The sequence below is a fragment of the Chiloscyllium punctatum genome, chromosome 32, assembly GCF_047496795.1.
Source record: "Chiloscyllium punctatum isolate Juve2018m chromosome 32, sChiPun1.3, whole genome shotgun sequence".
NCBI classification, from domain to species: Eukaryota; Metazoa; Chordata; class Chondrichthyes; order Orectolobiformes; family Hemiscylliidae; genus Chiloscyllium; species Chiloscyllium punctatum.
The window spans coordinates 9,935,280-9,959,844 of record NC_092770.1 but is presented as its reverse complement, the minus strand read 5'-3'; the positions used below and the strand labels follow the sequence as shown (position 1 = coordinate 9,959,844).

The window sequence follows — 24,565 nt, the reverse complement described above, 5'->3', positions numbered from 1 at the left end:
GCTACTTTCACTAATGCCACTGGCTTAGCTTCTTTTACCACACCTTTTCCCAAAGTGCTTTTCTTTAACAACCAGCATTGTGGCTTTACGTGTCCCGCCTTCTGGCAGTGAATACACCTTTTCCCAGTGCCCTTCTGAAACCACAGGCACTGTAATTTTCTATATCTCACTCCATTACAGTGAAAATACATGAGGTCTTTCACCTCCTTTCCACCTTTTTGGCTTCTTTAACCTGTAGTAAATTCTTACCAGTGTACTCTACTCTTTCTTTCATAGTGTAGGATCTCTCCTTCTCCCAACTTCTATCCCTCACAGGATGTAATTCTGGCCAGAAGCTTGTCTTATGCACCACATGTATTCATCTGCTAATTTTACTGCTCTTCTCACTTCCTGAACTTTCTGTTCCTCCACATGAATTCTTACCATCTCTGGAAGTGAGTTTTAAAACTCCTCCAGCAGAATACTCTATCTTAGAGCCTCATAGGTCACACTCATCTATCAAAATGTCTATGTTTAATTCTTTCGAACTCAACATAAGTCTGACCTGGTTCCTTCCTTATGTTTCTAAACTGCTATTATCATTAGGGATCCTTTTGGGAGTGGTGACCATAATATGATAGAATTCAAAATTCAGTTTGGAGGTGAGAAAGTGGAGTCTCACAGTGGTGTTCTGGAATTAAACAAAGAAAATTATATAGGCAAGAGGCCAAATCTGGCCGACTAGGTTGGGCTAGAAGGCCAAAATATGAGATAGCACATGAGCAATGGCTGTTGTATCAGGAGCTACTCAATTCCTCGCAACTAAAATATATCCCAGTGAGGAAGAAAGATGGTAAAGGGGGTAAATAAACATCCGTTGCTGAACAAGGATATCAAGGACAATATAAAGTTGAAAAGCAAGGTTTATTGTATTGCAAAAGCCAATGGCAGGCTGGAAGATTGGGAAAATTTCAAATATAAACAAAGGGGTACTAAAAAATTAATTAAAAAGAGCTAAGGTATATTAAGAAAGAAAACTAGCACAAAATATCGAAAAGGATAACAAAAGCTTCTATAGACATATAAAAGGGGAGAGAGTTGCAAAGGTGAATGTTAGTCTCTTGGAAGATGAAACCAGAGAGTTAATAGCGGACAACATTGAAATGGCAGAGATACTAAATCAATACTTTGCCTCAGTTTTCACAGTAAAGGACACTAGTACCACGCCTATTATCACGGGCAAGTCAGAGGCAATAGGAAGGGTAGAACTTAGAACAATCAACATCAATAGGGAAAAGGTACTCAGCAAATGATTAGGATTGAGAGCAGAGAAGTTCCCCAGCCTGATAGCCTACATATAGGGTATTAAAGGAAATGGCGGCAGAGATAGTGTCTGGTTACAATATTTCAAAATTCCCTGGACATAGGAAAGATTCCAGTGGATTGCCAAAATGCGAATGTAATGCCCTCATTCAAAAAGGGAGGGAAGCAATATGTGGAAAATTACAGACCAGTTAAATTAACACCTGCTGTTGGGAAGGTGTTAGAATCAATTATTAAGGAAGCAATATCAAGACATATGGAAAGTTAAAACACTATCCGACAGACTTGGCATGGTTTTATGAAGGGCAAATCATGTTTGACTAACTTGCTGGAGTTCTTTGAAGATGTAACAAGCAAAGTGGATAATGGGAATCCTGTAATTGTAATGTATCTGGACTTCTGGAAGGCATTTGATAAGGTGCCACACAAAGGTTAATTTACAAGGTTGGATCATATGGGATTAAGGGTAATTTATTAGTTTGAAAATTTATTAGTTAGTTCTGATGGACAGAAGACAGAGAGTCGGGATAAATGAGCTTTTTTCTGGATGGTAAGAAATAACTAAGGGTGCCACAGGGTTCGGTCCTTGGACCCCAGCTATTTACAATCTACATTAACCACGTGGATACAAGGATAGAAGGCTCTATAGCCAAATCTGCGGATGACACAAAAATAGGCAGGATGGTAAATTGTAATGAGGAAATAAGAACCTTACAAATGAATACAGATAGGTTGGGGAGTAGGCCAAAATGTGGGAGATGGAGTTTAATGTGGATAAGTGTGAGGTCATGCATTTTGGTTGAAATTATGGGAAGGTGACCAATAATCTAAATGGGAAGAGATTTTGGTGTGCTCCAGTGCAGAGGGGTTTGGGTGTCCTCCTTCATGAGTCACAGAAAACTGGCATGCAGGTACAGCAAATAATAAAGAAAGCAAGTGGAATGTTGGCTTTTAAATCTAAAGTAATAGAATATAAAGATAATGAAATATTGTTGCAACTATGCAAGGAATTGGTGAGACCGTGCCTGGTGTTGTGCACAGTTTTGGTCTCCTTAGTTGAGGGAAGATGTAGTGGCATTGGATGCAATTTAGAGGAAATTCACTAGATTGATCCCAGAGATGAGCGGTTTGTCGTATGAAGAAAGATTGAACGGTTTAGGCATATACTCTCTGGCGTTTAAAAGAATGAGGGGAGATCAAATTGAGGTATTCAAGATGATAAAAGGTATGGATAAAGTGGATGTGGAGTGGATGATTCCTCTTGTGGGGCATTCTAGGATTAGATTTCATAATCTTAGGCTAAGGAGTAACAAATTTAAAACAGAGTTGAGAAATTACTTCTCCCAAATGGTTGTGAATCTGTGGAATTCACTAGTCCAAAGTGCGGTAAATGCTGAGACAGTGAGTAAATTTAAGGAGGAGTTAGACAGTTTTTTAATTGATAATGGGTTGAAAGGATATAGGGAGAAAGCAGGAAAATGGAGGTGAGGAGCATAACAGCTATGATCGAATGGCAGAGCATAGTCGATGGGCTGAATGACCTAATTCTGCCCTATATCTTATGAAGTTATGAACTTTATGAACTAATTTCTTTCTTGCTTGAGTCCCTAATTTCCTTTTTAATGCATTCCTCAACATTACTATTATGATTTGAGGATCTATATCCAACCCCCATCAGAAATATTGGCTACATTGTGGTCCTAAGCTCTCCTCACACTTCACCAGAGGTAATATCCTTCCTCACTATTGTCTTAAAGTTCCTGAACCAGCAATGCTACCCCACCTTATTTTCCTTTCTGTCTGGCTCTCCCAAGAACTGAATGTCCTTCAATATTCAGTTCCCATTCCTGTAACCCTGCAGCCACATCTCCATATTCCCAACTATATCTTACCTGATATATCTAATTGTATGACTGACTTTAACAAAATTAACTGCTTGCAGTGTTATAAAAGCTGAAATTTTAGCAGTGAAAGTCTAGCAGTGTCAGGATTGGTTCTTTCAGCTTGAAGTCATTAGTTTCGGAGATAATTGCAAATTTGTGTGATGATCTTCAAATAGCTTGGAATCAATTAAGCTAAAACACAACTTCCTGCCTGTCAGATTTCCTTTCAGCATGAGCGCTGCAGTAGCTTGGACCTCTGGGGAAGGGACGAAACATGATCCATCCTAGCAGCCATATGAATAGGGGCAAGAACAGCAAATGAAACAGTAACATTTGAAGTAACAGTCTGCTTTCTCCATATCCACTTGCAGTTACAAAGGACTGAGCTACAGCATAGGGTCTACTGGCTAATGGTGAGCTTGGTCAATATTTCAAACCTCAGAAGGCTCAAGCTTTTGTGACAGTAATGACATATGTATGCAGCCTGGTAGCAGACCTCTACTCAACCGGATCAGGTGTAATGCATTCAATTTGGTTGGATTTCTTTGCCCCCAGCTCCTTCCAGACATCTGTGAGAGACTCTGCAAGACTTTTACACCAATATGCCCCCCACAATTGAATCACTGAGGTCATAGATGCCATGTTTCTAAGGTCACCAGTTATATCCACTTTTTCATTGATGCTAATGCTATTGTCAGCTTTACAGAAGTGGGAGGGTTTCCACTATCTAAGGGATGATTAATTGTAACTATGTTTAGGCAACCTGAACAGGCATGCTACAATGCTTATCTGGAACAGGTGGGACTTGAAGCTGGATCTTCTGCCCCAGCCATTACGACTGTTCCACACACACCATTAGAACAGCACCCAGTTGTGGGGCATGAACCCAGGAACTTAAGATTGAAAGCATCATGCTCTACTGACTGAGCCAGTCAGGCTGAAACCTACTGCATCTCATATTCTCAATTGCTCTTCCATCCAAGTGCAAGCTGAGTCTGCTTAGCTTCCAAGACCAATTGTTTTCAGACTAGTATGGGCATAACCAAAGGTTTGCATTTATAGTTCTTTTTAACCAACTTGTTCTGATGTACAAAAGGCACATCTCTGGAGGAGGTGGGACTTGAACCTGGGCCTTCCAACTTAATGATAGAGACAACACACTTAACAGCCTTCAGAAGAGCCCTTAATTGATTAATTGTACGTACGTGTCATAAGATTTAATCTTCACTAAACGAAAGGGATTCGCTCCCTTAATGTGCAGCTAGTCTGTGATTGCCGCAAGGTCATTTGCTCAGTTGTTCCCAATCTCCCCGTCCTCCAAGTTGAGGTCTGGGCTCCAAAACAGCAATGGCAACTATGAACCGCAGATTCGTTTGACAGTTTTGATATCAGCTGAAAAACACATTTTGCCTGAGGTTTGACTTAATCCAGTGTGTTCTGAGGCCCAACTGCTGACACCAAACAGAACCTGCAAAATGGTAAATGCCTCAGTTTTTGGGTCTGTATCCTTACTATTTGAACCCCGGCTCTGCTTAACAACTCTTTTCCCCCAGCCCAATTTTAACCCTGGGTTTGTACTTTTGTACAAAGCTTTAAAATGGTTTCACAACAGAAAATAAATTGGAAAAAAATGATGCGTATCGACATAATAAATTATGGCAAGTAGAAGTGGGCCTAATATCCTGGATGTGGCCTAATTAGAGCTTTACAAAGATTCAGCATAACTTGCTTGTTTTTTCACTAGATACTGCTGTTATGAATTTCAAGGTCACATCCACTATGCTAATCATACTCTCCGTAAATTCTACAATTTTTAAATGTTTGTACATATGCATTCTAGGTCCGTCCCTACACACTGTAGAACTGTGCCATTACATCTATATTGCCTCTTCCTATTCCTTCCAGCAAAATACATCACATTACACTTTTCCATATTAAATTTAATTTAAATGTCCTCTAATTCTGATAGTTCATCTGTCTTTTGGAATTTTACTTTGGAACGGTGGTCCTAGCATTTGTGTCTACCATTTTCCAGCCTGAAAAATAACAATTTACCAAGTCTCATTGTTTTCTCACCTCAAAACATGTTTTTTTTAATCCAAGGCGATGCTGCCTTTTATGTGGTATTTTGTTAAATATTTTCCTAGAATCAACATAGACAGCATCCATTGTACTCCCATCAACAGCCTCCTATTACTTCATTATATTCATATTTTATTTGATGTCAAGTTCAGTCTGCCTTTTACAAATCAGTACAAATTAGTCAGGTGATAAAATTGTGACAGGGTAAAGTAAATGCTGAAAGGCTGTTTCCCTGGTGGAAGAGTCTAGAAGTTGGGACAAATTCTCTGGATAAGAGCATGATCATTTCAGACTGAAATGTCTTCACTAAAAGGGCTGTGAGACTTTCAAATTCTCTTCCCCAGAAAGTTGTATGTTCAAGGATGATGTCAGAAGATTTTTGTACTGTGTTTAGATTTGGGAATTGGATTGAAGGTCAACTATGATCCTATTAAATAGCTCAAGATGTGGTATAGCGTGTCCCTGCTCCTAGTTCTCATTGTCTTGCTGTTCATGAGGAAGTATCATACAATTTAAGTCATATCTCCTGTAATTCATTCATACATTCAACCTCTGAATAAATTTAGCATTGAACTAAGCTATGTGTTATATTTTAATGTATTTCTTAACAGGAATTTGCTGCACTTACAAAGGAATTAAACACTTGTAGAGAACAACTACTGGAAAAAGAAGAGGAAATTTCAGAACTTAAAGCTGAGAGGAACAATACACGAGTAAGTTGTCAAAATGTGTGGCCTAGAAATTGCTGTTGCTGCATATTTAGGGGAATCAGATAGTCAACAGTTTCAGGAAAATTTATTCACAGATTTTTAATTGATGGCAAAAATTTCCTCTAGTATGCCAGTGTATCGACCAATAAAAAGGGAGTTCATTAAATTCACTGTGAACTTCAGTTAAGATCCAAGAAAAACCCACTTTGTTGTACGATAAAATGTTGCAGAACTGGCTGATAGTGAGAGAGAAAGAGCAGTGTTTTTCTGAGCAAAAGTTCAAGAACAGGAGATATGAAATTTCAGACCTTGAGGGCCACCTCTTCAGCTCTCCCCTGCTTAGGCTGAGGCATCAAACATGATAACATAGTTGAAAGCAGCAACACAATTAAGTCTTGGATATGACTGATTTGTGTGCATGGTCATTTCAATGTGTAACTCACCAGGTTCCAGTTACATCCATTATAAATTTGAAGGAGAACCTCACTTAAATTTGGCTGGTAAGCAGGATGTACCAAAACGCTATAATTTTGTTTTCCATAGCTATTGTTGAACATAAGTTCCTATCTCTGTAAAAGTGCTTTGACTGTCTGCTCTACATAAATGCTTGTAGATTGACCTTTCAAAAAATAAAAAAAAACCTTAATAAACTGCAAAGGATGACCTAAGTAAACAGAAGGGTCAGTCAACTGAAAATAGTTTACAGCAATTCCTCTTACAACCTCAACCAAACACTTTTGATGTTTCTCTGTGACTTTGGTTTCATTATGGAGCCTGGTTAAGTATTACACTGTTTATGCACAGTCCATAGGTACCTGATAGTATTAGATAACATTGTCCTACATATGTTGTAGACCTGTGAACCTTATGATGTCCATTTGGGATTGTCCTTTTTCATTAAGTGTCCATTATTACCTTAATACTAACACATTAATATGCATATATTATATTACCAACATTGCTGTTTCTATCACTTACTTGCCACATAAACCAGCATCTGGTCCTAAGAGTCAGCTTGGATGTTCCATGCACCTTTAATGAATTAGTCAAACATGGCAGCTGCTTTCCCAATGCATATATCAAGTTCTGCATAACGAGACAGACCATTTGTCACCGTGCATCCTTGGTAGGAGAATTTATAACCACTTCCTACACCATGTTTTTTTTGGAGTGATCAAGGGCAGAGATGTGATGCCTTAGCCTATAACACTGTTTCCTTTTTACTTATAGTAAGAAGAACAGTTACAAACATGGAAAAGAAAATCTCGAAGTTTTTGTTCTTGAATTTCCACATCACTCATTAATCTATCATCATAAGCATAGAGGACCAAATGGAGTCTTCTTTTGTCCTTAGTCTGGACAGATGTAGTGCTTGACAGCTGACCTAACATTTAGGTATACTCCTTCCATGTCTGCAGGAAAAGCTAAGGTCAGGAATATGAAAAAGAAAATACACAGTGGGGAGTAGAACAGAGCCTTATTCCATTCCATTCTTTTCCTGAAATTGCCAGAAGTGGTACCATAAAACTGTACAATACCATGAATGTTCTCATTAAAATTTTGAATAAGATTAAGCAGCAGTGATAGATAGCACAGCCAATTTTGTCCAAAATCTTGGACAGTTTTTGCCTGGTGATGGCATTTAATGTTTCAGTAAGATCTGGGAAATCAAGGAATAGAGGTGTCTGCTCTTTCCTACACTTCTCTTGTGGCTGGTATGTGGAGACAAGCATGTCCACGATTTCAAGCAGAGGTGCTTTTGCTGGCTTAGGTATGTCCACTGGATGGAAGATGGATGCATTGCTAAGAATTATCTGTAGGGCAAGATAACTGGATCCAGAAGATCAGTAGGACACTGACATTTCACTTCAATAATGCATGCAATAATGATACAAAGCCTCTGAACATCAATGTTCATATCTAGGGAGACTCTAGCCAATGATACACCTAAATGCTGGCATTATCCATGATTTGCTGTGTGCTACCAATACAATACAATGACCTGACAACAGGTGCCAATTATCAAAAGCCATGAGCCAGATGTCACCTAATAGCCACCACTTGTGACAGAGCACCCTTTCTTGGATTGGTATCTCTAGCTACCAGCAAATGAGCGCCATATGTATCTATGCTAACTCCAGTGGATTTGCAATATATCTGTTGTCTTATTCAAATGGAAGCATACCGCGATGACATTGATTTGTCACTAGTGTTAGGTTTTATGCTGAAAGCCATTTATATATTTTAAAAATCTAAATGTGTTTTGATTATTTTTGCCATCTGCAATATACATATTAATAGCAAAAATGTATGTAGTTATTGATTAATAGATTGATTTAGACTTATGCTGAACATTTCTAGAGCACACTGATGGAACCCTTGAGGGATCTGCAACACCTTCCCCCCCACCCTCCCATCCTGGTTACTACATTTTTCCCATTGTCTACTAACTCTTTCATAGAAAGAACTCTAAGAGATTTGTAAGTTAAAATCTACAACTTATTATACCACTTTGATTTAGTTCTTATATGAACTTACGAAGAATGGCAGTTAGGAGAGTCCATGTTCGTTCAATTTGCCCCACAAAACTGGAATGCTTTGCGTAGAAGTTAGACTCCATATTCTATGGAAATGTCCTGGGAGAGGATTAGCTTAGATTCCCTACAGTGTGGAAACAGGCCCTTTGGCCCAACAAGTCCATACCAACCCTCCGAAGAGTAACCCACCCAGACCCATTTCCCTTTGACAAATGCACCTAACACTGTAGGCAATTTAGAATGGCCAATTTACCTGACCTGCACATCTTTGGACTGTGGGAGGAAACCGGATCACCTAGATGAAATTCACACAGACATGGGGAGAATGTGCAAACTCCACACAGACAGTTGCCCAAAGTTGGAATCGAACCTGGGTCCCTGGCGCTGGGAGACAGCAGTGCTAACCACTGAGCCACTGTGGCGCCCCTGAAATGAAACACATTTGAAAAAAAACAACTTGGGGGAAAGGAATCAAGGAAATTTTTCTTTGAACATGATCATATTGAATTGGTGAAGCAGGCTCAGTGGTCCAAATAGGCTACTGTTGCTCCCTTGTTTTAATCTTATCACCTTCAGCTAATTGAACCTAGTTCTGAGAATCACTCTGGCCCTGATGATGTCATACTACAATCCCATGTTTGTCCTGAAACCTCGCTGTTCTCTCTTTCAGGATATTGTACTGACCACAAGGTGTCAAGTCGGAGGTCTGTAGCTTCCAAGATTATCCTTTCATATATTTTCTAAATTTGCACAATTCATACTTCTTGCCAGGCTCTTGGAACAACTTGCATTAATTGATTCATCTGAAAAAATATGTCTGAAATGTGATCTAAGCTGCTGAGCAGCAGTGTTGCTTGTACATTTTATTTTGCATTTAATTTATTAAAAATTATGCCTATTTCTTATAGTTCTGCAGAGGCATATACCTTCATGATGCCTATGCTTTTTCAGTGTGCCATTTGCATGTAAGCTTTGTGCACTTTCCATGACCCAGTCTTTTTGGATGATTGTGCCTTCTTCATTACCCATTCATTTATGATCTCTCTGACATATAACTTTGGCTGTGGAAATCCTCAGGTGCCAGCTTGCCCACTAGGACTCCAATATGGCAGTCAAGAATTGTGCACACATTTTCAGTTGGTGATAGAACTTGTCGTACTTATGAAGAAACCATAAGATCAGACCTGAAATAATCATCATCAATCTGGACTCCATATTCCCCTGGTCTTCCCACTTCAGCTCCCTATCCAGACCCATTATTACTCTTGTAAGGAAAGGAAGTATTGACATGACAGAGCCTTCCTCACTTTCTTTAAGACTCTGACAATGTCCAACTGATGTCACAATATAGAACCACCATTATTTACTTTGATTATGTGAAGGAATTTAATTAAGCTCTATATTTGATGGAATTAATGATATTTTACCTGGATTGAGAACTAGTTTGGCAGTAGGTAGGCAAAGATGAAGATCAGTGAAAAAGCTTAGTCTGGAGGGCAATATTTCACTTAAGTCTGTTTTTGTCCTTCGCTAATCAGATTATTGAAAAGTGAATCGGAAGAGAGAAATGTTATTAATTTTTATAAGAATACGAAATTAGGTGATTAGGTGAGAGATAAATTATATTCAACAAGTAGTTAAGGTGAACAAGTCAAAGAACAATTATATCCTGATTTAGGTGTATTTATAATGATAATCAAAATCAATTATGGTTATTAAATTTTAAAAAGTATGTATAATTTTTTATATCATTTCTTTCAGCTGTTATTGGAACATTTGGAATGCCTTGTGTCAAGACATGAACGATCACTGAGAATGACAGTGGTGAAACGGCAAGCTCAGTCCCCTTCGGGGGTTTCCAGCGAAGTTGAGGTTTTGAAAGCATTAAAGTCACTTTTTGAGCACCATAAGGCTTTAGATGAGAAGGTAAGGGAATAAGTTAAAAGAAGCTATGATTTCATGAGCAATATTTCCCAGTTGGGATGCAGTGGAAATGTACTTGAAGGATTATGAAATCGATTTTTTGTATTTCTTTATTAGTTTAAAATTACAAATCTATTAGGTACGATGTATTTAATTCTACTGATACCTGTTGTTTGTAAAATGTATATTTGATTTCTGAAGTCCAGATTTTTGAAGTCCAGATTGTTAAAAGCAAATGAAATCAAGAAGTACAAATGTTTCACTGTAAAAATTGAAGGATATTTTGTCCTACTAAATTGTTGTTTATTTGAGTACAGTTAGCAATTGTACCTGTATCAAAACCAGAAGTCCAAGATAGCAAACACGCTCTGGATTTATAAAATTGCTCTGCATGCTATATCCAGCTGAAATGCTTGATTTGTGTTCTAGCTGTAGTTGTAATGTGTACAAGTATATGCTATGTACACTATTTTCCTCCCTTCAAATTGTTGTGCATAAGCTACTGTTGCCAATTTGATACCTTACTTTATCATTCTTATTTTATCATTCTTATTATGATTTGCACATGCTGTCTAAGGCAAAATAGCTAAAATATCCCGAGGATGTTCCCAGCACTTGGCACATGATGTGTTGGGTATATGTCCAGGTGTGGAGGTAGTTGAACTATCACTGGCAGTTCATAAAGACATTTTGTTTGTTGCTTGAATCTATACCAATGAAAGTAATTAGGAGGTGGAGTTCACTGATGAGTCATTGTGCAACTGCAGCAGTAAATTCTGCAGTATGAATAACACCTTTTGGAGGAGCAGTGAACCCAGTAATAAAGAGATTTTCTTGAAGAGTTAATTTCATAAATTATAGAGCTTAGCCTATCGAGAAATGAAGTGTGAGCTCTGCACAGAATGTATTGAATGATGTTAGCTATTGCATTGATATATTTATTTGGAAAGTCTTATGAAAAGCATCTTGGAAAGGCATTTCAAGAAATCATAGAATGATTATTTTGCATTTCCATATCCCTTTCAAACTTACGAATTTGTTAAACAGAAAGTATTTAATTTCTATTATCTATCGTTTGTAAAATGCATATTTTTTGTTTAATATGTGATATTTACTGAAGTTGAGTATAATCCCAGATTGTTAAAAACAAAATGGACTGAAGAAGTAAAATCTTTCATTGTTAGAATGGAATATTGCTGTGTTATGTTGAATTGCTATTTAATTGATTACTGTTTAATCTTCATTTCTCCATGCTCTATAATAAGACTCCTGCAAGTGATTCAAATGCCTATGCCTTTTTATGTGCCTTGTAGTGTTTGCAATATCATAGAACAAGCTCAAATTAACTTTTGTGCATCTGATTGTGCCTTAAAAGGAGAGAGAAAAAGTAACTCATATCTTAGGAGGAGCAAATTACTGCAGATGCGGAATCTGTACTGAAAACAACAAATGCTGGAGATCACTGTGGGGCATACAGCGTCCGTGGAGAGAGAGCAAGCTATTGTTTTGTGTCTAGATAACTCTTAATCAGAGCTAAAATGAAGTGTGGAGGGGCTAGCATTTATGCTATAGTTGGTGGGGGAGGATTGTGGCAGTGATAGGGTGTAGAATGCTGATGGGGAAAGGGGCAGCATGGTAGCTCAGTGTTTAACATTGCTGCCTTACAGTGCCAGGGACCTGGGTTCAATTCCAGCCTCAGGTGACTGTCTGTGTGGAGATTGCATGTTCTCCCTGTGTCTGTGTGGATTTCTGCTGGGTGCTTCAGTTTCCTCCCACAGTCCAGAGATGTCCAAATTAGGTGGATTGTACATTTTAAATTACCCATAGTGTTCAGAGATGTGTAGGTTAGGTGCATTAGCCATGAGAAATGCATGGTTACAGTGATAGGGTACAGAGTGGGTCTGGGTGGAATGCTCTTCGGAGGATTGGTGTTGAGCCGAATGGCCTGTTTCCACACTGTGGGGATTCTATAAAAAAGTTGATAGTTCAGATTAAGTGATTTGCATGTGAGAACAGCAGAACAATGGCATGTCTAACTGCGAGACCTAAAAGAGAAGACAGTCCCACTGGGGTGGGGAGAGGGGAGAAAGGACATGGTGACAAAGAATGTAACAAGTAAAGATAAAAGAAAGGGAAAAAATGGAAGTTGCTTCACAATTTGAAGGAGTTGATCTCAGTATTAAGCCCAGAAGGCTGTAAAGTGCCAAGACTGAGGATGAGGATGTTGTTCTTCCAGTTTGCACATTGACTCAGTGGAGGACTACAGCATGCTGTGGACAGACAAGTGGGCATGTGAGAAGGATGTCGTATTGAAATTTCTCAGCTAATGTTGGTCGGTGGTGTTCACAGTGTTAAGATCATAGGTACACAGAAATAGAACTCTCTTAAGTCTTTTTTCTGTTCATTTAGATCGTAGTTGTCCTGTATCCCAACTCCAGCCATATGTCATGGTCTATATCTTCTCATTCCTTCAATCAGCAAAAATCTGTCAACCACAGATTCAAAATTATTAAACCTAAAGAGAAGCACTTGCACTTTGCGGTTTACTCCTTCGCTATCCACCTTCAAATCTCTTATGGACTTATTCCCTGACCCCACCTCATATATTCATTATAGGCAAAATGTTATCGGGGCCAAAGTGATATGGCCTTTAGCAAGATTTATGGCAGAATCGCATGAGAAATCCACAATGCCTATCTTAAAGTCGGAAACAACTCACTCCATCTTTTATAAATTTTTCAAGTGATGTGATGAATTTCTCGCTAGGTAGCAGTGCATTGCCAATTAAGGAGTATTTTAGCTTGTTAAGTGCCGTAGTGATGCCACAACTCACCTCATAAATACTGAGCTTCTTATCTTACCAAATGTGCCAACCAAGCGAGGCATTGTGAATTCTTGACATGGAAGTCAGAACAAGTACCTAACAACTTCAGCTCACCACTGACGACAAACAACGTTCATGTTGTTCACCATCATAAGCATATCAAGACATGATCCATGGCCACTGGCCGCATGCACCAATTGTCCATGATCCCTCATGAACATTATGACACCTATCCAAACCACTTGCAGGCTGCTAAGAAAGCACATAATTACTTTACTTTGTATGCATGAACTGGCACACAGCTCACAGATTGGACTAGGCCACATTTAAGAACTTCTCGCTTACTCTCTTAGCACTCAGCCATCTGCATGATTACAGCACCTCTGCCTTTTCTTGTCATGCATTACTGGGGCAATTAGCATACTTACACAACTAGACAGCTTCCCTTGTTAGTCAGAAATCTTCAGTCAACAAGGTTTACATCTTGCTGTAGACCACCATGCTCTGTAAATCTCATATCTGCACAGTGTGCAGCAAGCAGCAGCCATGTCTTAAATGTTTAGGGGAGTAGCGCTCTCTCTGAAGACCATGATGCATCTGTCAGTCAGTGTTTGCTGGCATCGTAAGTTAAGGGCAAATTCTGATACTAGTTGGCCATGGTCAGACATCTGATTAGGATGAAAGTGAGGACTGCAGATGTTGGTGAGTCGAGAGTGTGGTGTTGGAAAAGCACAGCAGGTCAGGCAGCATCTGAGGAGCAGGAAAATCAATGTTTTGGGCAAAAGGTTTTTGCCTGAAACATCGATTTTCCTGCTCCTCGGATGCTGCCTGACCTGTTGTGCTTTTTCAGCATCACATTCTCGAATCTGATCTTAGTCAGGGGGTTTATGCCACTGCAGGCCAGGGAATGGGTCATGGTCCAACCTATGGGTCTATAATTGTTGGTGGGGTAGGGTTAATGCAGTCAGGGAGAAGTACAACTATCAGACAGAGGTCTGGCACTTCTCCACTGGGGCTGTCTGATTAGGTCAATCAAGGGGGTGAGCCATAGTAAGGGGGTTCATCCATAGAAACTATGAAGAAAGGAGGTGGCAATAGGATAAGTGGGGCCACTGCACTGGGGAAGGAGACTCTGGACTTTATTTTTTTCAGTATTGGAGGCTACAAAGGGTTGGGAAAGGGAAGGTGATAGTTGTGAAGGAGGATATTGGCATTTGTAGGTTAGGAAAATGTAAAGCATGGATGGGAAAGAGGGTCATGCGGAAAGGATAATTTGTTCACAGTCAAGAACACTCTGGATGCAAAAGGCAGAGAGAAGGGTCCATGACCACATGTGACATAGTCACCTAAAATGCCATGGACTTGGGGATGAGGTGGACAAATGAAGGCTTGCATTGGGTGCAGCTCTGGGGAGATGTAAAAATTTATGAGATTCATGAAATGGGCTCCCAGGTTGAGATCTGGATATTCAGAGTCTCACCAACATGTAGAGGCAGAAGCCACTGGCTGAAGAATGTTTGAAGAACATTCATTGTCCTAGAATTTCAATGTACACAGTGGAAAGGAAAATGGCTGCTTCCAAAGTGGGCATGGTAAGTGTCCGGACCTGAGAGAGAAGGGTCTGCAGGACCCACTAATATGAATCTCTTTAAGGGAAACAACATTACACATATGTCCATGCATTTTTTAGGGCATAGCTCTTCACAACCTCAAATCCTTAGCCATCCAAATGTGTTAGTGCACCACATGCTGCACATCTCCGTGTCCCAGACATAATTGATAGCCTCATTCACAACAGCAATTTTGGATACAAGAGGCTAAGGAAATAAAAGGCATGTTTTAGCCCAAGAGACAGTGCTGTCAGTAGAACCCATTACCCTGTATATGTCTGGTTCATCTTGCTTCCATTTGCTGCTCTCGACACATATTGATCGGGTACATCCTGTGTTGAAATAAAACAGAGTAACATGATAGCATTCAGGGCTATATAGAGGCTTAAACAAACAGATGTAGTGCCAGAACAATCAAATTTATACAACATTAAGACTTCATACATTGTGCAATTTCAGGCATGTAACCAAAGTGTCTTCAGTACTTTTTCTTCCCTTCCTACTACATCTCATGTAGTCCTTGGTTCCACAACTGGGGTGGAGGAAGCCTGCTTGATGGTAGTGTCCATTAGCCTTAGCCATATGATCAGGTAGCCATGGGGCCATTTGTGCCTGGTCAGCTGGACATGCAGAGTTGAAAAGTGTTGCGCTGGAAAAGCACAGCTGGTCAGGCAGCATCCAAGGAGCAGGGAGAGTCGATGTTTTGGGCATAAGCCCTTCATCTCCTAGCAGCTAGACATGCAGATGCTTTTCTTGCCAAAGGAATTTCCCAGGGTCGGAGCAAGGCAGGCAGTGTGGAGGTAAAAGACCCAGCCACCTTCAAAATCTCCTGAAATGACACCTCTGAGGTGCTGCATGTGGTTCTTCATTTGGCTGGGTGCCTTCTGAAACCACCTGGTCTTTTTGTATGAAAGGGGTGCCTTCAGTCCTGAGAACGGATACTGGGGCCAATAAGGTGTGGGTGTGTATTCCTCTCCAGGAAATCCTCAGGCTGTGGGGCCTAGCTCACAGCCACCAACCTGTCCATAAAGACAGCCAGACGATCCCATACATAGCTGCACGGCTGAGGAATGATGGCCATTGCGTCCCACATACCTGTCTATGCTGATTTTAATACCTGTGCATGTGAATGGAGTCCCTGATTGTCTACAACACTGGTTCCTTTCTTGCCTGAGGCTGATTAAGTGCTTAGTGTCTGGCAACCTTCCGAGTGCCAGCAGATTTGGGAAATTCTTCCTTGTCCAGCTGTGAAGTTGTCGCAGCAAGATACTCATCAGCGTGTACTCTCAGACTGTCCAAGATGAATGGCAGTATTTTAAAATCTCTACAGTGTGGAAGCAGGCCTTTCAGCTCATGAAGACCACACCAACCCTCCAAAGAACACCCTACCTAGACCCACCCCATTACCCTATTCCTGTAACCCTGCATTTCCCATCGCTAATCCACCTAGCCTGCACATCCCTGGATCCTATAGGCAATTTAGCATGGCCAATCCACCTAACCTACACATCTTTGGACTGTGGGAGGAAACCAGAGCACCTGGAAGAAACCCACACAGAAATGGCAAGAACGTGCAACCTGTGCGCAGACAGTTGCCCGAGGCTGGAATGAAACCTGGGTCTGGTGCTGTGAGGTAGCAGTGCTAATCACTGAGCCACCGTGCTGCCTGCTGAGCCACTATGCCACTTGTTGAGCCACTATGCTGCCCATGTCTAAGCTGGTGAGGTATGCAGGAGACAGTCTTTTGCTGATTCTTTCTCTGAGACCTCCATACTCTGGACCTTAAAGGTCAAGGAGGTGACTTCTGGCAGAGCAGCTATTTCATTACAGAAGTTCCCATCATCCTGCTAGTACCTGCAAGACAAAAGAGAAACAAAGCATCACAGCCAGGTGTTAGCAGTGATGTGAAAAAAAATGACACTGACAGTGGGGTTACTGAAAGAGTTGGTAATGGTACTTAATTGCTGAGACACAGATGTCTCTGAATTCCTGCAGGAGTGGTCTCAGTTGTCTTCTGTGAAGACAGGGAATTTCTCCATGTCAACAACGAGGATTCTTGTGCCAAGTGCCTCTCAACCTCGGTGGGCCCTTTCTGCTTGTTGTATGCTGTCTTCTTCTGTAATGAGAGAAATGAGCTGAAAGTGGGTAGCACAGTTGTTACTGCTGGTGTATATGGGAAAAGTGATGAGATGTTCAGAGTAGGCAGCACAGACACGACAGAGTTATTAATGTGAGGTGGTGTGAAATGAGAGCAAGTGAGGGAAGATGTTGCATACGGTGATGGGACTGCCAGAACCAGAGCCTTGATAGGAGCTGTGTACATAAGCAGAGATAGAATGGTGCAAAGTAGCAGCAAGAAGAGTGTGACGCTAATGCTGAAAGAGTTGGCACTGCTGGCTGTTCCTCCGGACTGAGGGCCCACACTAACCCAGGTGGAAACCTCATGCCAGGTTGTCGTTGTCTGGTGTGTGGTCTCCTCTTCTGGTCCTCTGAAAGGAGGATACCTAATTCATTGCAGCAAATTGTCCACCAGGAGTTCCAGGTCCTTATCAGAGAATCATGGCACCATCTTCCCTTTCTCCAACATGTTCAAAATCCGTCCATCAATGAATAAGGAAGCTTCACAATGCCAGTGCTCACCCAGGTGCACAGCATCCTTTGAAACATTGTCAGGGCACTAGAGATGCAAGTCTTTCAGTGAAAATCCAGTGAGTAGCGAGTTTTTCTGGGAACAGCGCATGATAAAATGAGGATGAAATTGGACGTGACAAATACTATGGGGCGGGTTTGGTAAGATACAGGAGAAAAATCTCATGAGGCATTGCAAAGAGAAGTTCTCCAAAATGATTGATTCAACTGAACTTCACCAAAGGAAAGTAAGATTCAACCCTATAATTCATTCTGTCTTTCATTGTAGATATGTCTCAATCTTCCTGTCACTCTGTTGTTAATTAGTTTGGCTCAATAACAAAGTTCTGAAAATAATGAAGATATTGAGAATTTATCTGGCTGATTTGCACAAGTGCTGGAGACATTTGGGAGGATGTTGAAAAGTATGTTGACTGTATTCACAAAATGGTTCCTTGAATCTCTTCTGATTTTGGGATGCTTCTGTGTTAGCAAGTCAGAGGGTCCCAAATGCAAGGAGTCTGCAGGCCCAGTTGGAACTCTGCCACAGTACTTCATCGAGTTGCATATTTGTAAATATGTTTGTGATTTGAATGTAATTTGTGTCTTGTAATTTTATTAATGCTATATGTAGTGGACTTACCATACAGTTTTATATTGGAAACAGCTTATTTACTGTGGTTGGATAAATTATAATAAAAACTAAGAAAATAAACAATAACAAAAAATAAAAAGGCAAACCAAAATCTTAATTAGTGAGTACAAGTTATTAAAATCAAATAGCTTTTTGTCAAATTTTTGATTCTATTCTATTTTGATTCTATTTTATTACTTTAGTATAAATTTAGATTTCTCAGGTTTTCACTTTGCCACAATTTGGTAAATCTGGTCAATGAATGAGATGACATTTAAAATATTTTTGATTTAGTGAATTAATAAGAATAAATGGGCATGAAGGTGTAAAAATTAGTAATCATTACAATCATTTTTCAGATATATAGGTTATATAGTATATCAGAGCTGAAAGATGTGTTGCTGAAGAAGGGCTTATGCCTGAAACGTCGATTCTCCTGCTCTTTGGATGCTGCCTGACCTGCTGCGCTTTTCCAGCAACACATTTTTCAGCTCTGATCTCCAGCATCTGAAGTCCTCACTTTCTCCGATATATTATATCAGTTTAGCATTGGGACCACCTGCAGGTAATCTACATAGCTTTGGTCTCATTAGAAAAGTCAGCAAATGATTTACTTAAGTGTTTCATGTAGGTACCTAAAAGAGATTTGAGATACGGAAATTCAGGCTTAATACCTGTTTAAAGATTCCATCAAGAAAATTGCTGTCAATGAGCAGCTCTGATGAAAATCACAATTTATCAACAGCTGCCAATGAAAGTTAAGTTAAAGAAAAGTTGGAGATAGTTCTTTAAAAACCATTCCTTTGGAACAGGAAAAGCAGGAATGCACTACTGAGATCACAGGAGCTGCGTGTGTGCCCCAATCTGCAGGTAGATGCTCCAGTATCTTCTTGTGGAACTTGTGTGAGGACTATTGTGGGTAACCAGAAGAACATTGACCTCTTCATTTAGATAAATTACCTCTGGAGGTGCATCTAGGATTGGCAGCTCATTCCAAGTATGTTTGTTTAGATGAAGGGCTTCTTTCTTTGATCCTGTGACTTCACAGTTTGGATGTACACCAGTCATGACAAATCATTAGTGCTGACATTTCAAATATACATTCTGAAATGAAGTCTCACCTACTGAGAACATACTTCAGAAATTTGCATTCTGTTTTGTGAGATTTTCTGTTCATTATTTGCAGATAGTCCACGATGGCAAAAATGTTAGCACTTGAGGAGTGGTTGGAAACCATCAGATAAATCCCCAGGACCTGATCAGGTGTACCCTTGAACTCTGTGGGAAGCTAGGGAAGTGATTGCTGGGCCTCTCGCTGTGAGAGATTTGTATCATCAATAGTCACAGGTGAGGTACTGGAAGACTGGAGGTTGGCTAACGTGGTGCCACTGTTTAAGAAGGGTGGTAAGGACAAGTCAGGAAACCATAGACCAGTGAGCCTGACGTCAGTGATGGGCAAGCTGTTGGAGGCAATCTGAGGGACAGAATGTACACATATTTGGAAAGACAAGAACTGATTAGGGATAGTCAACATGACTTTGTACGAGGGAAGTCATGTCTCACAAACTTGATTGAGTATTTTGAAGAAGTAACAAAGAAGATTGATGAGGGCAGAGCGGTAGACGTAATGTATATGGACTTCAGTAAAGCATGCGACAAGGTTCCCCATGAGAGAGTGGTTAACAAGGTTAAATCTCATGGAATACAGGGAAAACTAGCCATTTAGATATAGAACTGGCTCAAAGGTAGAAGACAGAGGGTGGTGATGGAGGGTTGTTTTTCAGACAGGAGCCCTGTGACCATTGGAGTGCCACAAGGATTGGTGCTGGCTCTGCTATTTTTCATCATTTATATAAATGATTTGGATGTAAGCATAAGAGGTATAGTTAGTAAGTTTGCAGATTACCAAAATTGGAGGTGTAGTGGCCAGCGAAGAAGGTGACCTCGGATTACAACGGGATTTTGATCAGATAGGCCAATGCGCTGAGAAGTGGCAAATGGAGTTTAATTTAGATAAATGTGAGGTGGTGCATTTTGGGAAAGCAAATCAGAGCAGGACTTCTACACTTACTGGTAAGGTCCTAGGGAGTGTTGCTGAACAAAGACCTTGGAGTGCAGGTTCATAACTCCTTGAAAATCGCATCGCAGGTAGATCGGATAGTGAAGAAGATGTTTGGTGTGCTTTCCTTTATTGGGCAGAATACTGAGTACAGGAGGTAGGAGGTCATGTTGCGGCTGTACAGGACATTGGTTTGGCCACTTTTGGGATATTGCATGCAATTCTGTTCTCCTTCCTGTCAGAAGGATGTTGTGAAACTTGAAAGGGTTCAGAAAAGATTTACAAGGATGTTGCCAGGGTTGGAGGATTTAAGCTATAGGTAGAGGTTGAATAGGCTGGGCCTGTTTTCCCTGGAGCGTCAGAGGCTGAGGTGTGACTTTATAGAGGTTTAGCAAATCACGAAGGGCATGGATAGGGTAAATAGACAAAGTATTTTTCCTGGGGTGGGGTAGTCCAGAACTAAAGGGCATAGCTTTAGGGTGAGAGGGGAAAGATATAAAAGAGACCTAAGGGGCAACTTTTTCCCGTGGAGGGTGGTGTGTGTGTGGAGTGGGCTGCCAGAGAAAGTGGTGGAGACTAGTACAGTTGCAACATTTAAAAGGCATCTTGGTGGGCATATGAGTCGGAAGGATTTGGAGGGATATGGACTGGATGCTGCCAGGTGGGACTAGATTGGCTTTGGATATCTGGTCGGCATGGACGAGTTGGACCGAAGGGTCTGTTTCCGTGCTGTACATCTCTATGACTCTCATAAATAGCAAATATTGTATATATAATCCATTTTGGGATGTCATAAACTTCACATTTGATTTCTGAATTTGTTTGCACAACACCACTTTACAAGTTGCTCATTAGTTGTGAAGCGATTTGGGACATTCTAGGATTGTGATAAGGTGCACTAAAATATCATTTTTTCCTCTCTGTGGCAAGGAGTTCAATTCAGACAAATGTGAGGTGATGCATTTTGGCAAGTCTAATTCTAGAGAAAGTTATACAGTGAACGGAAGATCCTTGGGATAAGTTGATGAGCAGAGAGATCTGGGAGTGCAGGTTCATTGAACCCTGAACATTGCTGCATAGGTGGATAGAGTGGTCAAGAAGTCATATGGTATGCATGCCTTCATTGGACGGGGTAAGTATAAGAGCTGGCAGGTCATGTTAAAATTGTACAAGACATTGGTTCGGCTGCATTTAGAATACTGTGTACATTTCTGGTCGCCTCATTAACAAAAGGATGTGGATGCTTTGGAGAGGGTGCAGAGAAGGTTTACGAGGGTGTTGCCTGGTATGGAAGATGCTAGTTATGAAGAGAAATTGATTAGGTTAGATTTGTTTTCATTAGAAAAAGGAGATTGGGGGTGGGGGGGGGAACCTGATTGAGGTTTTCAAAATCATGAAGGGTATAGACAGGTAGATAGTGATAAGCTTTTTCCCAGGGTGAAGGATCCAATAACTAGAGGTCACGCTTTCGAGGTGAGAGGTGAAAAGTTTAAGGGGGAGACACTCGGCAAGTACTTTATGCAGAGGGTGGTGGGTGTCTGGAACGCGTTGCCAGCAGAGGTGATAGAGGCAGGCGCGGTAGATTCATTTAAGATGCATCTGGACAGATCCATGAGTAGGTGGGGAGCAGAGGGATACAGATGCTTAGGAATTGGGTGACAGGTTAAGACAGTAGATTTGGATCGGCTCAGGCTTGCTTTGTTCCTTGGTGCTATGGTCCTTCAATATTAACAGTGAAATATGGTATCAGAATGAATGTTGCTCTCAGAATTGTGCATCACTTTTATTTTAACTGATGTGAAATAAAACAATAATGTGAAAGAACTTGAAAGTGTACTGAGTACACTTTATGTTTTTACCTTAGTTGGTACAGCATTTTGTATTGGGCTATGAGAGAATTAGAATGATGTATTTGATGTGCAATGGACATCCTCTGTTTACTTACTTGTAAAATTAAGGTCTCACAAAGCCTCTGATTCATTGTTTTATAGTACAATAAACTGTTTCTTCATTAAAACCATTATGCACATATCATATATAGGATTCAGTGTACTGTAATGTTGCTTCTGGAATCAGGAAGGAGTTTTAACTCACAACAAGGGAGTAGGTGTAAGTGCATACAAGCTGTTCACCAAGGATAAAAATATGATCGTAGTATGAACCTGGCATAAACCTTTACCCTCATGGGATAGAAAGGTCAGTATTTAAATTGTAAAACAGACAAATGTCTAAGGATATACCCCTGCATTCTGACATAACTACTGTGAATAGGTTTTCTGGGTTGTCATATTCACCAAGTCTCATAGGTCAAGAGCACAGTGGGGATTAACAGGCTATGAAATTACAATTTGAAAAACCTTTAAAGACTGAAACAGGACAGCTGCTTCTCCACCAAAGTGAAAAGTTTTCACTCATGGGTGTTCTTCTGAGAGAGTGGTTTCACTGTTTAATTTTAATTTCTAAGACAATAGAAGGTATTCCTGCAAGGTATTTACTTTGAACTGTACTTCCCAGTTGCTGGCTTTTACAGCACAATGCCTTGTTCAAGAAAGGATCAAGGCAAAAGATGGAAAATTATAGGCCAATCAGCTTAACCTCAGTTGTTGGTAAAATTCTAGAATCCATCATTAAGGATGAGGTTTCTAAATTCTTGGAAGAGCAGAGTCTGATTAGAACAAGTCAACATGGATTTAGTAAAGGGAGGTCATGCCTGACAAACCTGTTGGAATTTTTTGAAGAGGTAACAAGTAGGTTAGACCATGGAAACCCAGTGGATGTGGTCGATCTAGACTTTCAAAAGGCCTTTGATAAGGTGCCACACGGGAGGCTGCTGAGCAAGGTGAGGGCCCATGGTGTTCGAGGTGAGCTGCTGGGATGGATTGAGGATTGGCTGTCTAACAGAAGGCAGAGAGTTGGGATAAAAGGTTCTTTTTCAGAATGGCAGCCGGTGACGAGCGGTGTCCCGCAGGGTTCGGTGCTGGGGCCACAGCTGTTCGCATTATATATTAATGATTTGGATGAGGGAACCGGGGGCATTCTAGCGAAGTTTGCCGATGATACGAAGTTAGGTGGACAGGCGGGTAGTACTGAGGAAGCGGGGAGGCTACAGAAGGATCTAGACAGGTTGGGAGAGTGGTCCAGGAAATGGCTGATGGAATTTAACGTGAGCAAGTGCGAGGTCTTGCACTTTGGCAAAAAGAATAAAAGCATGGACTACTTTCTAAAGGGTGAGAAAATTAATAAAGCCAAAGCACAAAGGGATCTGGGAGTGCGAGTCGAGGATTCTCTAAAGGTAAACATGCAGGTTGAGTCCGTGATTAAGAAAGCGAATGCAATGTTGTCTCTTATCTCAAGAGGGTTGGAATATAAAAGCAGAGATGTACTACTAAGACTTTATAAAGCTCTGGTTAGGCCCCATTTGGAGTACTGTGTCCAGTTTTGGTCCCCACACCTCAGGAAGGACATACTGGCACTGGAACGTGTCCAGTGGAGATTCACACGGATGATCCCTGGAATGACAGGTCTAGCATATGAGGAACGTCTGAGGATACTGGGATTGTATTCATTGGAGTTTAGAAGATTAAGGGGAGACTTAATAGAGACGTACAAAATAATACATGGCTTGGAAAAGGTGGATGCTAGGAAATTGTTTCCGTTAGACGAGGAGACTAGGACCCGTGGACACAGCCTTAGAATTAGAGGGGGTCATTTCAGAACAGAAATGCGGAGACATTTCTTCAGCCAGAGAGTGGTGGGCCTGTGGAATTCATTGCCACGGAGTGCAGTGGAAGCTGGGACGCTAAATGACTTCAAGGCTGAGATTGATAGATTCTTGTTGTCTAGAGGAATTAAGGGCTACGGGGAGAACGCTGGTAAGTGGAGCTGAAATGCGCATCAGCCATGATTGAATGGCGGAGTGGACTCGATGGGCCGAATGGCCTTACTTCCACTCCTATGTCTTATGGTCTTATGGTAATGGTTTCAGTTTATGCAGCTCTACCTTGTACCTCTGGTGAGAAGCATGAGGAGCATCATCATGCAATATATGACTAGCTATACCAACATAACCAATAGGAACAATAGCTTTTTAGCAACCTGTTTTCCAATGCAGAGAAAGGGATGAACACAAAGATCTGACTCACAGAGGCAACATCCCCAGTATAGGAAATGCCAACTGATAATCAGATTTTTGAATATCACTGAGCAAAATTGCCTCAGGAGACTCAACTCTCTCAAAAGGACATCTCCCATTCTTGGAACAAAGCCTGTTCCCTTCTGGACCAGGAAAACATGCATTGCCTGTGGTAGTCAAGATAATCACAGTCCTAAATGTTATTACCTCGGCCTACTTCTAGAGATCAGCTGAAGACATC

The 24,565-nt window shown here is 40.8% G+C and overlaps 1 protein-coding gene across 12 annotated transcripts in view; it reads left to right on the top strand.

Annotated features, from left to right (window-relative positions):
- Positions 1–24,565, top strand: part of ppfia2 (PTPRF interacting protein alpha 2) — a 549,829-nt gene that overhangs the window by 191,550 nt on the left and 333,714 nt on the right. For all 12 annotated transcript variants that reach the window (XM_072551614.1, XM_072551612.1, XM_072551613.1 and 9 more), the window contains 2 exons: positions 5,879–5,980; positions 10,276–10,440. In XM_072551614.1, coding sequence (XP_072407715.1) covers positions 5,879–5,980; positions 10,276–10,440 — 267 coding nt within the window. The remainder of the gene's footprint in view (positions 1–5,878; positions 5,981–10,275; positions 10,441–24,565) is intronic.